The sequence below is a fragment of the Venturia canescens genome, chromosome 5, assembly GCF_019457755.1.
Source record: "Venturia canescens isolate UGA chromosome 5, ASM1945775v1, whole genome shotgun sequence".
Lineage (NCBI taxonomy): Eukaryota > Metazoa > Arthropoda > Insecta > Hymenoptera > Ichneumonidae > Venturia > Venturia canescens.
Genome location: NC_057425.1, coordinates 3,149,279 through 3,164,263, shown reverse-complemented (window position 1 = coordinate 3,164,263; position 14,985 = coordinate 3,149,279). Strand labels below are relative to the sequence as shown.

The window sequence follows — 14,985 nt, the reverse complement described above, 5'->3', positions numbered from 1 at the left end:
TTTTCACGACACTTAGCAGACGGGTAAAATTAGCAGGTCGAATTTCCAATCGACATGCAATAGATTATCGTAATTGCATGGAAAAGTGAGCTGTGTCGACCGTCATTTACTGTTTACGTTGTTTCGATTGGAGCAGTAGCTCACCCGATTTTAAATTTACCGTATTTTCCCGTCTTTCGGTATGGTCCGTTGGTTTGGTTAGTACAACGGCGGTGGCGCGCCGGTTTATTGGAAATCCTGAAATTCAATTCACAGAAGCCGGCTATCCCGCTGGTGTAAAGAATTTCGTTCGGTTATATACACGAAAAAAATAGCAATTTGTTTGGTCGCTAAGCATTACATTTCACGTGATTTTCGTTGGTTTTTATTAATATTAATTAAGTATGGAGCTCGAAGGTGATAATTTGGTTACTCTTAGCGAATATCTCAAAGCAACGCTTAACCCTGCCGTAGACGTCAGGCGACCCGGTAAGTTTAACCTAAAAAACAAACTCGTCTTTTCTCCGTTTGCTACGTAACGTTACGCTAAATTTTGCAAGATCAAAAAATTCTAACGGTGTGCTCCACCATACGAAGGAAATCCCTTTTTTTATTTAAATTTGAAATTAACGCATCGCACACCATGCAGGATTCCCGGCAAAAAAGATGTATAACCGCCTAAAATTTCATTGAGAATGTAAAAATTTGTAGAACTTTCAAATTATTTTTCATTTCCTCCTTGTTTTGATCAATTCACTACCAAATATTTTCTTCTTAATCATCTTAATTCTGGTTGAATTGATTTATTCGATATTTTTTACTAAAACTGCAGTGTACTATAATAAAGTGCCATCAACGAATGTTGTTTTGAATTTGCTCATTCGGTAAAAAGTTTTTTGCTGTTAGCCAAAAAATTATTATATATGGCAATGCGTTTTAAACATGGTTTACCATTCTACTGTGAACACAAGATTTAAGTATAAATTTCCTAAAATTATCTAATTATTCCAGCTGAGAAATTTCTTGAGTCTATTGAAGTAAACCAGAATTATCCAGCGATCCTGTTGCACCTCGTGGACAAAGCTGAGATTGATATAACGATCAGAATAGCGGGAGCAATTGCTTTCAAGAATTATATAAAAAGAAATTGGAAAGTGGTAAGTTGCTCGAAGATGGCAGTTGAAATGGGTTCATTTTCAAGAGCCCAAGAAAGAAAGCCGTTCAATGAAGAATAAATTTTTGTATTCTCTATGCAGGATGAAGATGGAGTTGATCGCATACATGCAGCTGATCGCGACGCGATTAAGAAATTGATTGTTAATTTAATGCTGCACTCGCCGGATTCGATTCAAAAGCAATTGTCCGACGCTGTGTCTATCATCGGAAAACATGATTTTCCCACAAAATGGCCTGATTTGATAGATCAAATGGTTGAAAAATTCAACACCGGAGATTTCCATGTTATCAACGGTGTCCTCCATACTGCACATTCACTTTTCAAGAGATACCGTTACGAATTTAAAAGTCAAACTTTGTGGACAGAGATCAAATTCGTTTTGAACAAATTTGCCAAACCTCTAACCGATCTTTTCTTGGTAAAAAGACTTTTAGATCTTACTTCATTATTCATTTATAGCTAAGAATTGAAAGTGATGGAAATAATGCGAATTCTTTTCTATTTTTCCAGGCTACAATGAATCTCACTCAGGTTCATGCCAATAATCATGAGGCGTTGAAAGTTATATACAATTCTCTCGTGATACTCTGCAAAGTATTTTACTCTCTGAATTTTCAAGTGAGTGGCATCAGAGGAGAAGGAACTCGTATGAAAAGTGTATGCACAATGTGCGTTCTTGTTAAATATTGTTTTTATATTTGCAGGATCTCCCCGAATTTTTCGAAGACAACATGGAAGTATGGATGACGAATTTCCACACTCTCTTAACAACAGAAGTTCCATCCTTACGAACTTTGGTAAAATTTCTTCTGAAGATCAATCAAAATCCAATTGAGTCCGATAAGTTCTTACTAGCATGCCATGGAAATTAATTTGATACGAAAAAACATGTTTTTGTACCTTTTTTTCCAGGACGAGGAAGAGCCCGGAATTATCGAGCAGCTCAAGTCTCAAGTGTGCGACAACATTGTTCTTTATGCTCAAAAGTATGACGAAGAGTTTCAAAAATACGTCCCACAATTTCTCGAAGCAATTTGGGCGCTTCTCAACGGGACTGGTCAGCAGGCCAAGTTCGATGCTGTAAGCGTACAGTTTTAACTATATGTGTACTTACCGAAATTTCGTTCAATGCGAGTGCACGAAGAAAATTTGCTTTCATTTCGCAGCTGGTGTCGAATGCACTGCAGTTCTTGGTGACTGTTGCCGATCGCGATCAATATAGACATTTGTTCGAAAAACCGGAAACGTTACGGAGCATTTGCGATAATCTCATCACCCCCAATGTCGAATTCCGAGGTATTTTAAACACTAAACAAATATTTTATAAATTTCTGAATTTCACCCTGAACTACTAAACGGTTGGAACTTTTTATCAAATTAACTAAAATCTCAGAATTTCAAATACAAATTTACTGACAAATAAATCTTTGTCTCCGAAAAGATATTTAAGAGCTGCATGTTTCTGATTAAGCGTAACGTGAGTTTGAATTTTTTGTGCTTAGAGTCCGACAACGAATTGTTCGAGGATAATCCGGAGGAGTACATAAGACGCGATATCGAAGGCAGTGATGTTGATACCAGACGCAGAGCTGCTTGCGATCTTGTCAAGGTTCTAGCCAAATATTTCGGGGCCAAGATAATGGATATTCTTGGTCACTACGTCATGGTAATTTTGAAACAGTATTAAGACATTCACCTCGTAACTGTTAGGATTCGTATATGAAAAAACTGATTTAATTTTTGCTTCGTGACACATGAAAATATATCTTGAAAAAAAAAAAAATGAATTCTCTCGTGATTTGGATGACCGTTTCAGTGTGGTATTCAAGTTTTTTACCACGAAGAGATGACGGATCCTAATGATCTGACTCATGCAATTCGATACTTTGCATAAAATTATTTGGATTAACTGAAGCCTTTTTTTTTTACTTTTTTTCCAATTCAAAAGAGTTTTGGAACTCGCAAATGCACTGAAACTCTGAAAATGTTGGCCATATTTAAACGTCTATAATGGTTTTTTTTTATCACTAATTCCAGTTGAGGTTGTCTGAATATGCAGCAAAACCGGCAGAAAATTGGCGGAAAAAGGACGCTGCGATATATCTTGTAACAAGCAGTGCGAGCAAAGGACAAACACAAAAACACGGTGTTACGCAGAGTAACGAATTCGTATCACTTCCAACATTCGCTGTTCAACATATTGAACCCGAACTTGTCAAACAGAATGGTAAGTCAAAGAAAATGAATAAATTAAGTTTCTTCTTAATATTTTAGCACTGAACATTTGTAAATATTTTTCATTTCATGCTACAAAAAATATTTTGTTCTTTACTTTTTTTTCATTGCCTGGATAAAATGATTGAATTTACAGAGTAATTTCCTCTTTTTCAGTGAACGAATTTCCCGTACTGAAAGCGGACTCTATCAAATTTGTGATGTCGTTCAGATCTGTTTTACCACGAGAATTGGTCGTTGGAAGCATTCCTCATTTGATAAGACATTTATCAGCGACCAGTACCGTGGTGCACAGTTACGCTGCTTGTGCGATTGAGAAAATCCTCGCTCTGAAGGATTCTAACAACGTGCCTATGTAATTTATTTTTTAAAAAGCACTAAGAGAAGTCTAATGTTTTGACGACGACGTCTAAACTTTGCGGAATTTTATTGTGAATTCACAGAGTCAAGGGTGAAGAGCTCACACCGTTGGCTGCCGATTTACTGAAAGGTTTATTCGCCATTTTGGAAATGCCTGGCTCCGAGGAGAACGAATATTCGATGAAGGCGATCATGCGAAGTTTTGGGACTTTGAAAGACAGCGTTGTACCATATCTCGGTGATCTGTTGCCAAAATTGACGGAAAAACTGACGATTGTTTCGAGAAACCCGAGTCGACCGAATTTCAATCATTATCTTTTTGAAACGTTGAGTTTGTCGATCAGAATCGTGTGCAAAACTAATCCTGCGGCTGTAGCCTCGTTTGAACAGGCTTTGTTTCCAATTTTCCAAGTGATCTTGCAGCAGGACGTTCAAGGTTTGGAAACTTGGGTTTTTTTTTATCAATAAATTTGATTTTCCGTTTATTTGTCAAATATTGACCGAAAAATTAACTTTTTTTTGCAGAATTTATCCCATACGTCTTTCAAATTTTGGCTTTGCTTCTTGAACTCCAAACCGGTCCGGATGTTCCTGAACCATACATGGCCCTGTTCCCATGCTTACTGGCTCCTGTTCTGTTCGAACGTCAAGCAAATATTCATCCCTTGAACCGACTGCTTCAAGCTTTCGTGAGTCATGGATCACATCAAATTATTGCTCAAGACAAAACCAGCGGTCTGTTGGGCGTCTTTCAGAAACTCATCGCCTCGAAAGCTAACGATCACGAAGGTTTCTTGCTGATGCAAAGCATCATCGAACATTTCCCTCCGTAAGTTGAGCTGTGTTGGCTCCCACAGTACTTTCATTCGTTTGATTCCGATTGAAACTTTTTGAAATGAATTTGTAAAATCACTGAACCTATACGAGTTTTCAATATTGCACGGTTGAATTTCAAATCATCAATTTTAGGAACGTGTTGGACCCCTTCATGAAGCAGGTCTTCGTGCTACTGTTCCAGAGGTTATCGTCGACGAAAACAACAAAGTTCGTAAAAGGTCTCATAGTATTTTTCGCCTACTACATTATAAGATACGGGTCCTCGAGTCTGGTGACAATAGTGGACTCGATTCAGCCACAGTGAGTAAAAAAATCTCGTTGAAAGCCTTGGTATCACGAAGAATCATTCTAACTCCTTTTTACATTCAACTCGCAGAATGTTCGGTATGGTTGTCGAGCGTGTCATATTAGCAGATTTGCAGAAAGTTTCCGGTGAGATCGAACGCAAAGTTGCTGCGGTGGGGATATCAAATTTGTTAATAGACTGTCCTGCCATGGTGGAAAGCCCTTACAACGTGTTTTATCCACGCGTTTTGGCTACGTTGGTAGAATTCTTCGAATTACCTCACGATCAGACTGTTTTGCCTGAGGATGCTTTGTTCCAGGATGTCGACGATTCCTCCGGCTATCAGGCGGCTTACAGTCAACTGATTTGCGCTAGGAATCCCAAGAAAGATCCTCTTGGAGGTAAATTCATACAATTAAAAATCAAGACTACGAATATTTGTTTTTGTGAAATTTTATTGAATTGTATCGATCTAATTTTTTTCCAGCTATTGGCGACGTACGTTTGCATCTGGCTCAAGGTTTGGGCAGACTGCCTCCTGGTCAACTTCCGGGTCTTCTAGGTCAGATTCCAGAGCCGAATGCGAATCATCTTAGAAACTACTTACAAACAGCGGGCATTAGCGTTGCATAATACGAGCTTGACGTTCGTAACAAACTCAAGATTCACCTGATGGCGAGAAAGTTCAACAACATTGAGCTGAGCAATTTATGATATAGGAATACTAATTCGCTCAAAGCTCGATTATTTCTTTTACTTTTTGCTATGACAAAACCGACGGATAAATGAATTTGCGACGTGTGAATGGGCTTTTGAAAATTTCCGCGTTTGTTTCAGTCTGAAAGTGAACTTGAATTTTCTGATGTTACTTCTACATCGATCGAGTGAACTCATTGTTGTAATTCAAGTTTTGTCTTTAAATTCATTTACGTCCATTGCAACCGCTAGTACTCATTTTCTCAATTTTTACAGGATAAATGTCACTGAATGAGAAGAGAAAGTTAGAATAATAGATCACGTCCGAGTTTTGTCGAACGATCAAACAATGCTCGCATAAGCTTTTTCGGTCACTCTGACAAAATCAGATTGAATTTAGCCTGAGAATTCCGCGGGCGGCTGTATGATACAGGAATTTTTCGGGATACATTTATTCAAGAATTTAACAAATATAACGACCTCAAAAGTTTTCGATTCTCGGAGCATTCTTAAGATCAAAGAGACGCAAAGTTTGAGGGCGAATTCGGATTTCTGGACAGATGACTTCACTTCACATGTCTTAACGAACTCAAAAAGATTTCTCAGTGCTAAGAGAATAACTTTGAAAATTATACAAATTTTCCTAGTTTCATTCTCATTAAAATCACCGTGAAGTGTGCTGCATCGAATTTGAATTTATTCCTCATAAGTTAATGTTCAACGGGAATGGCAAAGTAAAAAATTCTTGAACAATTGTAATCTGTGAAATGATTCGTAAATTTATCACAATTTATATTTTTCTATGTTTATCGAATGTGTGATAGATCTAACAAGCAGTGAATAAAATCGATGGTTTGAATGCGTCAGTAGAAATTAGTGAAAGGGAAGAATCCATGATTTTTGAAAGCGATTATGTACCCGATAAATTCTTGGACATCCGAATGCTTGAAATTTGTTACGAATAATTTTGCGTCAAAATGTATAAGAAGAAAAACTGGAAATTTTAGTAAACATTTGCTAGTAGAAAAAGGGCATTCGCAAAATCCGATGACACGAAAAGAAAGATGGGCATTTCCATGGGAAGCGAAAAAAAAAAATTCGTTAATTTTTCTCGTTATCCAACCACTTTTTTAAAAGTTGAAATCCAACCATTGCTATGAGTCCTTCGATTCGTTATCTCTGCAATGCAAATCATACTTTTCCAGTACGTTGTACGAGCTTTTGTATTGAAAAGTTTTTCGTTCCAACTGTTTTTACGTGACTAGCAAGGAAAGTATAACGTTTACATTGTACAATGAAAAGTAAACGCACCAGGGACTATTATTTTTGTAAAATATTTCACGAGGAACAACTTTTTAAAATAGAATTGAATGGAAAATTCGAAATTACGTGTAATGCCTCAAGTTGTCAAGTGATATGTATGATTTTGAGTGTCATTTTTCGAGAAAACAAATCGAAAAACATTTTCTGTTTCAATACATAAATAAAAAAAAAAAAACTATTGAAACGGAACAAACTTTTTTACAAGGCATCTCAACGTGCACTGACGCCTAATCGAAGTCTCACAATATTTTTAAAATGTAACATAAACAATGCAGAAGAAAAAGAGTTTCGTTCTAAGGTGGAAAAAAATAACAATTCTTCGATATGTGAATACATGAAAATTGTTTAGTGCTTAACTGTAAAATTTTGTACTGTGGTCAGTTTATTAAAAAGACACTGTTGCTACGTGGATCATATTATTTTGACGTAAACCTTAGTCAGCGAATTCCTCCTTTGTTATTGAATTGCGGAAGCGCGAGTTTGGAATCCCGGAAAATTGAGTCGAGTGTTTGGTATCAGTCACGATGGAGCGGGCTCGAGGCGAAGTCGTGCTCGTCACAGGTTCGATTTTACTCGTTCTGATTGAAGCCGACGAAAGCAAAATTGGCGTCTCTCATTGGTCCATTGTAAAATAGTCTCGATAAGTATAATCGAACAAATTGTTTCAGGTGCCCAAGGTTTTTTGGGTCGACACGTGGTCAGGCACTTACGAAAGGATGAAACGGTGAAAGAAATTCGCGAACTGGATAAGCAGCCTAGCGATCAATCGGAAAATGGTGATGAAGCGGTAACCGAAGATGGAAAACTAATGAAAACTTATCAGAGAGATTTAAAAGACATGGAATCTTGTCGTTCGGTTCTCAAAGACGTTGACGTTGTTCTCCACTGTGCAGCTCTCGTGTCCTACGAATTCCCACCCTCCAAAGAAGCCCTTCGTGCAAACAACGTATTAGCAACGGAAAATTTGTTGAAGCTGTGCATAGAGGAGGGTGTGAACCGTTTTATTTATTGCAGCACGACTGAAGTGACACTCCAGTCATATGGAAGGGGCGGATTCATTTCTGTCGTCATTTATGCCAATGAGACGAAATCCGGCACACCGGAAAATGGAGATAAATTGATTTTCGGAGAATACGCCGCGTCGAAACTGGAAGCTGAAAAATTGGTTCTCCGAGCCAATGAAAAATCTTTGGCAAATGGTATTCAATGAAACCTAAAAAATTACAATAATTCCTTTATGTATGTTGCAAGAATTGAAAAAAAGAAAACCATTTTTGCCGGTGAAATCAGGAAAAGGAGTCCTGCACACGCTCTCTTTAAGGCCGTCTTTTCTGTATGGCGACGGTGACGAAAAATTCATTGGAAAATTTCTCAAAATTGGAAAAAATCGAGGAAACTCTTTGCTGCGTCTCGCTGGTGTTGGCGGAAAGCAGCAAATCACGTATGTAGGTCCGTATCCATCAGATGAAAAGTTTTCATATGAAATTTTCTCGTTGCCCTTGTGACCATGTTTTCCCAACAGGTAATGCGGCATGGGCTTTCATATGCGCGAAAAACGCATTGAGAGAGAGCCCTGAATCAGTAGCCGGACTCCCGATTACGATCACCGACGATACTCCCGTTATTGACGTTTTGCGCTTCTGTCAAAAAGTTTCAAAAGACAGTAAAAATTGCGTGAGCCCATCAGCTTGGAATATTCCGTCGTTGTTCTCCTATTTGTGCGGTTGGATCGTTGAAATCTTAACGAACTTTGATCCAGGATTTTTCGGCAAATTACCGGTAATACGAACTCGAATAATATTCACCACTTTATTTTTGTATCGAATATTCAAACTCATTTCATTAGTTTATTAATTTATTAATTTGATTACTTTTGAACCGAATGTCATGATATTACAGATAGCGCCGAGAAGCGTGGTAGCTTATATGGGGTCATTGATATTGTACGATCGAACGAGAGCCTCGATTCATCTGAATTACGATCCTTATTACTCAGCAGATGAATCCTTGACTCGGGCCTCTAACTACTATTGTAAATTACTGGATAATTAATTGTTTGGATAATTATCCAAATGTATTTCAGGAAGCATTATTTTATTGAAAAAGTCCTTATTTCTAGATTTGAAACGATAAATAAAAAGTAAAAAACGTTATGATGGTAATGAAAAACTCGCTTTTTTACATTCACGTGGAATCGAATTTAGATCATCGTATGTTTTCCGGTTGATTTTTCAGACGTCAACATCTTCCTCGAGCACTTTAACTTGGGAAATCAATTCACTTATATCTTTGCCCCTGTAACAAATATTATTGTATGCATTTATGAAGTAAAAATAAACGGAAACGTTAATACGGAATAATAAACGCAAATTAAACGCACATCTTTTTGAGGTTCGTTTTAATCGCCTCTTCCTGTTTCTCGCTGAATACCAATTCCTTCTGCTTCTCGATCTTTTCGAGTGTTTCGAAATGTTTCGATTGATTTTCAACTTTTTTCTTCAACTGGCCTATCCGTACGACGAGCTCCAGTACTTTGTCGTCCATGATTTTCAGCTCAGCCGCCTCGGCTCGCTCCGAACTCGACATCGAGGGTTCTTTGTAATTCACCAGCTTCAAAACTTCTTTCGCTCTGAAGAAAATACAAGCGTTTACTTCAAAATGGGACGAAAATCAGCATGGATTTTAAATGAAAGTTAAAATTGAAAAAAATAAAATCGTTTTTTTTTTCGAATAGAATTTTTTCCTCGATCTTACCTCCCGGCCAACTCGACTTGAGTGTCCTTGATGTCCTCGTATCGTTCAGCTAAATATTCAGCCATTTCTTGTAGCTCGTTCCTCGTCTCCATCAACGTTGCAAGTTCTTTCAATTGATGATTTTTCAAGGCCTTCAGAGCCCGTACTTTTTTCTCTATCTCTCCACGAACCTCGTCCAGTCGTGCGAAATGTTGATCGCGAAACACGTGAGTCGCTCGATAAAGAAGCTGTGAAGAATAAACGGTCCTCGAATCAGTATCATAAATCTGTTTTTTTTTCTAGTACTAACGAAATTTGAGAATGATAAAAATTACGATACCTCGAGGCACTCTTTGGCTGACAGCTTTGATCGGGTTCCCAATTTCGTTATTGGCTGAGACGTCGAATAGTGTTTCAGGAGATTTCGAATGTAAGTGTCGAACGGCTCCCTCGTGATCTTTTCGAATCAATGAAAAATGGAAAGAAAATGTGACGAGTGGAGATAAAATATTTCATAAAATCTACATTTTTGCAAGAAAAATTCTCGCTCACCTTTTTGTTCGGGCTAACCATCGGCTTCGGCGTATCGATTCGTGGCAAATAATCGAGATCCACGACCGACAGATCAACGACTACTCCGGTGTGAAGCAAAGCGATTAGAACTGGGCAGGGTTGCTGCAGTAATCCGAAACCAAAAACTGGCGTTGCGTCCTCGCTGACCGTGTGCTTCGTTCGCGTGCAGACGAGGTATTGAGAGTTCGAGGGATTCAGAGATGTAGGTAAATGTAAGTCGGCCTCCTCTGGAAACGAATAAAAAATAGTAATCACCTGGAAACAACAATAATTATAGTTCAAAGAATCAGTGAGTAGTCAATCACTGGAATTATTTGAGGTTTTTATGGTTTTGACTTTTTTTTCAAGAGTTTTTAAAAAACGTTGATTCTTCATTGTCATTTTAAAATCTACAAAGATCGGAATCGCCCTTTATTTTTAACAAAATATCGATCATAGAGTACAAAAAAATGGAAAAAGTCCTCGAAATTCACGAACCGTCTTTCGCTCCGACGTACTCGTCCAGCTGTGACACCATCGGTAAAGTTATGGCGTGAATCCCGGCGTTGTGAGAACAGAAATATCTGCGAAGTTTGAAAAAAGCAAAAAGTTCAGAAAATCGTAGTCAAGGTCGGGTATTTTTTTTTTTTTCCCGAAAAGAATCGTATTTACTCAAAATTTTTTTAAACGAACCTCGATTTATTGCCTTTGTCGCTGTGCAAGTGAATCGGACAGCTGTACTTTCTGTCCTGTTCGGAGTACAAAAGGCCGAGCTCCAATTCGACACATTCGACCACGAAAAGTGCATCCACCGGTGTGTGCAGACTGTACGTAGAGCCGTACACAGATCGCGTCTAAAAATCCATTGTTTTCATCAAAAGTCCATTAAACTTCAGTCGCAACTAATGCAACTGGAAACGGGACGGAAACAATGCACGCTTTTTTTTTTTTTTTTTTTTTTTAATTCTGCTCTCGTTTCATGAGCTTCGTGCAACTGTTTTCGCAGATTTGAAATGTCAAACAGGTAAAGAGTCTAAAAAATTCTGAATGAACGTTCGTTCCCAAAAAAATGTATCTTTTTTCGCTCGCACACTCGATAAAAGTTTTCAATAAAGAAAATCGACTTTTCTTGCTCTTTGCTTAGAGGTAAAAAAAGTTTGGCACTTTCATCGCTTCTGGGGACGTGGTGTATTCCGGAGGCTAAACTTTGCTTACCTGAGTTTCGTCTTCTTCAGGAAGGAAGGAATCTTTCAACAGGATGGCGTGATAAATTTTTCCTGTGCAAGTTGCGATGACGACGATCGGAGGGGTAGTTTGAATGCACATTATCGAGCACGAATCGATGCCATAATTATCGTCGGCGGGCGGGTACATGGTGAGAGATCCGAGGACGACTGGCTTCGATTGGCTTCAACGAGATAGCAACGAAAGTCAATGAGCGTGTAAATTTTTAAACGTTCGTACGAATTTTCTCCCTCGACGCAAAAAGCACTCACGTTCCTGACAAAATATTTCCAACGACGAGCAGAACTTCGCCGTTTCCACACAGAACGCAAATCGGCCAATCGATTTGATTCCAATCGTAGTTTTTGCTTCCTCCCTCTTTCCCATCGTTTTCCGTTTTCAACGTTGGCGTTGCGAAATCAAAGTCCACCGCGGTTTCGCCCAGTGATTCTATCGTCGGCATGTACTTCGACGGCGAAGCCAAAGGCGTTGGGCCGACTTTCCACGTTCTCATCAGTCTCGGCGAACTCCCCAATTCGCACTCGTACAACCTGAACAATTCGCAATCGCTGTAGTCACGTATTCGGATATAAAAAATTCGGAATGACGTCGGCGAATCATCCGATCGACGAATAATCGTGCAAAATCAAAAGCATCGAGGTCCTCGCAAAGGTCGAGTATAGTTTATGAATTCTAACGTTAAGAATACCGAAGCAACATCATTTTTATGAATATCTTTGTTTTTTTTGGGAGCAACTCCCAAGAGACCGAATCAACGAATTGGAATGAATATTTGAACAATGGGAAAAGGGTCGAAAACTCACTGGAAGGTGTTTTCGGAGGTGAGGACCAAGAGATGAGAGTCGTTGGCGGATCCTGGATGCCATCTGACGCGTCGTACTTCGGTGGTGGAGAGCTGTGAGCTGCACGCGTTGAGATTGTGGCTCCTGTGAGATTGGAGAAGTAAAGAAGAAAAATCGTTTAGAAAAGCTGATTACGTCCATCGGAGCTGACAAGTTGTCGGGGGTCTCTCGATTTTTTCGTGTTTCCGACGCCGCGCTGATTTTTCTTCCGGTCGTTATACGCGCATATATAATTTAAGCAGGGGGAACGAGGTCGGCTGCAAGTTGGCAGAAAAAAAGTGAGCATGCGGTCATATGGATGGATATAAAGAGTCTCGGTGTCGGGAACAGCGCGAGGCTCGCGAGAGTGCCTCCGCGCCACGAGAATGGTTAACTCGCGAAAGTTATTAATGTCCGCGTATACGGTGCTCGCATGAAATATCGCGCGCTCCGACTATCCGGCTCCGCGAATGTACGTACGACAAACTCCCCGCGTTTCGGCGCGCAGCACACAAACCGTGCAGAGATATTCACCCGAAACGAGCCAAATTTGCCGCGCCCCCGTCGCGGCTCCTTAATAATTGATAAAAATGTATGCAACACGCGCATTCCGCGCATTTCCGGGGAGCTTATCGCACCCGAATTTCACATACAAAGTGTCCGGAAAACCGATATCTTTGCCGGGGACAGCGCTCGAGGGTTGTTCCTGGCGAACCGCGGGACGTTGAAGTGTCTTTACAAAGGATTTAGATCAGACGATCGAGTTCTGAGGATTTTACTCGAAATTTCGAATCCTCCCTCAAGTTGAACAGAACCGGATAACTTTTGGAAGCTCCGCGGAGTTTCATTCGCCAGAGGACGCTCCCTCGTCCCGCGTCACTCGACCTTCGCGAACCCTGCAACGTTTTTCCTGGTGCACAACCGGGATGGGAAGACGCGGAGTACCCGAGGAGGGCGGAGAAAAAGGGAGCAGGATTTGTTGCTCGTTTGCGGGGGTCCTCGCCGCGGTTTACCGAGCCGTGGGAGTCGACCGCGAACTTTTCTTCGTCTCGCAATTTTTCCGTCAACTTTTTCCTTGTTTTTAGTCTAATTACGGAAACGAATGTTCGTCTTCCTGCTCTTTCTTTGCACAGGGGCAGAGAAATAGCGCAAACGAAAAGCAATGAGTGGAATAACGCGATCTTCGGAAGTCGAAAAAACTGTTTTTCTCTCTCCTTTTAAATATTTTTGTTCTCGGGAGAAGCAGCCCACCGGAGACCCGAAAGGGGTCACGGGCCACGAGGGTACATTACGTGTGGTCGCGCTGAGAAAAAAGGAGCTATCGCGGTCCAAGCTAATTAGAAATATTACTTTCCTCGGGTTAAATGGCCCGTTGCGTCAGGGATAATCGCTTTCCCCTCTTTACCGCAACGCCGTTAAAATTTTTACGACTTTTGTACCCTCGTTCTTCGTCCTCGTTCTCCTGTTGCTCCGCACCAACTACTATTCCCCATCGCTCACCAACGACCGTTCGATTCGTCGGAATCTCATTTTCATTCAATTCAACGAAAAAGTCTTCCGTTCCAATCGGGCTCGCGACAGGCGACGCTTTTTCCGACTCCGCGCTCGAGAATTCGTGAAAACTTTCTCGATCAAGAATTTCCGTTAAATTCGACGAAAATATTCACTTCGATATACAAAAAAAATATTTTTCTGAGAATAAAAAGCGACGAATACCCAAGCGATTTATTGATGGATCAATTCCAACGATTTCCGTCAAATAAGCTTCATGAAATTGAAGAAACTCGCACGTTCCTCGCGAAATGAAATCTTAGCAGGTTTCGAAGCCTTCGAGAGTGTTCCAACGGGCATCGCGAGTCTCGAGGCGCACCGAGACGCGGAAAGTTTGCGGAGAAAAAGGCAGGACGTGAAAGAGAAGTTGAAGTGGATTCTGCGGGAGGATCGGGCACTCGAGTAGTAACGGCAATTGTAGTTTGCTTAGTTTTTGTAGGGTCTCGGTAGGCATAAATCGTATAAATGATAACTCGAGTCTCATTAGGCAGGTTGAGCTCGAGTTTGTTAAGTTCTCACGTCGTGGATGTTGGTACGAGAGGAAAAGGGCGCAGTCTGTCGTGGCCAGAACGACGACAGTTGCCAAAGTTGGAGGTTTCGCTAAAGGCTCTTGGGATAAGCAGCGCGCAATGTGTTGCACCGTAATATTACATTATTTAGAATATATAATACGCTCTCCGATGAAATAACGAGGAAAAGTGGGAAGCTGCGAGATAAAAATATGAAGGAAGAGAGCGAGGGAGAAGCGAGAAAGGAAAATTATGGTGTATAACGATGGAATTTACTGCAGGAGCAGAAGGCCTGGGAGCGGAATCAGGTCTGGACCGCACGAGCTGCGGGAGACAAGTTTTTTTTTTGTTTCATTGTACAGCACGATTTTTCGTTCGTTTACTGACACGTTGCTTCGTGGGGGGGAGGAAAAGCTTGGAGAAACGATGCCCATTATGATAATCGGGAGCATAGATTAGGAATAACTCGTTAGCCCACCTGTGCCTCCCATAAATATGCATTTTTGCGTGATTCATGGGGAGTCTGCGGCTGCTCCTCGTCGATGAGCATTGATCGAAAGAGTGGTTTTTTCAAATAAGTGAGTGAGTTTCGACTCGAGCGGCTCTGACGATCGCTTCGTTCGATGTTCTCCGAGGATTTCGAGGTGCAGAAGACGGCATCGGGATGAAATCTGAGCGCAG

General features: G+C 40.4%; 3 protein-coding genes across 4 annotated transcripts in view; 2 read left to right on the top strand and 1 right to left on the bottom strand.

The window, feature by feature from the left end:
* Nucleotides 1–153: 153 nt before the first annotated feature.
* On the top strand, nt 154–7,298 carry Cse1 (chromosome segregation 1). Its single transcript, XM_043420664.1, has 15 exons — nt 154–468; nt 991–1,136; nt 1,236–1,574; nt 1,667–1,774; nt 1,861–1,953; nt 2,069–2,236; nt 2,323–2,452; nt 2,659–2,822; nt 3,194–3,383; nt 3,548–3,746; nt 3,835–4,187; nt 4,277–4,580; nt 4,721–4,888; nt 4,965–5,275; nt 5,362–7,298. The coding sequence occupies exons 1-15, from the start codon at nt 384–386 to the stop codon at nt 5,505–5,507; spliced, it is 2,904 nt and encodes a 967-aa protein (XP_043276599.1). The 5' UTR covers nt 154–383; the 3' UTR covers nt 5,508–7,298.
* LOC122411680 (3 beta-hydroxysteroid dehydrogenase/Delta 5-->4-isomerase type 4) lies at nt 7,298–9,272 on the top strand. The gene is made up of 5 exons (XM_043420671.1): nt 7,298–7,454; nt 7,562–8,092; nt 8,184–8,342; nt 8,416–8,672; nt 8,793–9,272. The coding sequence occupies exons 1-5, from the start codon at nt 7,418–7,420 to the stop codon at nt 8,943–8,945; spliced, it is 1,137 nt and encodes a 378-aa protein (XP_043276606.1). The 5' UTR covers nt 7,298–7,417; the 3' UTR covers nt 8,946–9,272.
* mbo (Nuclear pore complex protein Nup88) overlaps nt 8,971–14,985 on the bottom strand; it is a 65,807-nt gene continuing 59,792 nt past the window's right edge. For both annotated transcript variants that reach the window (XM_043420665.1, XM_043420666.1), the window contains 10 exons: nt 12,227–12,349; nt 11,675–11,953; nt 11,394–11,586; nt 10,872–11,032; nt 10,677–10,762; nt 10,179–10,426; nt 9,967–10,083; nt 9,648–9,874; nt 9,274–9,522; nt 8,971–9,188 (listed from right to left, as the gene is read on the bottom strand). In XM_043420665.1, the coding sequence (XP_043276600.1) occupies nt 9,125–9,188; nt 9,274–9,522; nt 9,648–9,874; nt 9,967–10,083; nt 10,179–10,426; nt 10,677–10,762; nt 10,872–11,032; nt 11,394–11,586; nt 11,675–11,953; nt 12,227–12,349 (1,747 nt within the window). In that variant the 3' untranslated portion in view covers nt 8,971–9,124. The remainder of the gene's footprint in view (nt 9,189–9,273; nt 9,523–9,647; nt 9,875–9,966; nt 10,084–10,178; nt 10,427–10,676; nt 10,763–10,871; nt 11,033–11,393; nt 11,587–11,674; nt 11,954–12,226; nt 12,350–14,985) is intronic.

Coding starts and splice junctions, on each gene's coding strand:
- LOC122411680 (XM_043420671.1), top strand. CDS start 7,418: ATGGAGCGGGCTCGAGGCGAAGTCGTGCTCGTCACAG. Junction 8,093..8,183: donor TGAAAAATCTTTGGCAAATG/GTATTCAATGAA, acceptor CGGTGAAATCAG/GAAAAGGAGTCCTGCACACG. Junction 8,343..8,415: donor GCAGCAAATCACGTATGTAG/GTCCGTATCCAT, acceptor TTTTCCCAACAG/GTAATGCGGCATGGGCTTTC.
- Cse1 (XM_043420664.1), top strand. CDS start 384: ATGGAGCTCGAAGGTGATAATTTGGTTACTCTTAGCGAATATCTCAAA. Junction 2,453..2,658: donor CCCCAATGTCGAATTCCGAG/GTATTTTAAACA, acceptor TTTTGTGCTTAG/AGTCCGACAACGAATTGTTC. Junction 4,581..4,720: donor ATCATCGAACATTTCCCTCC/GTAAGTTGAGCT, acceptor CATCAATTTTAG/GAACGTGTTGGACCCCTTCA.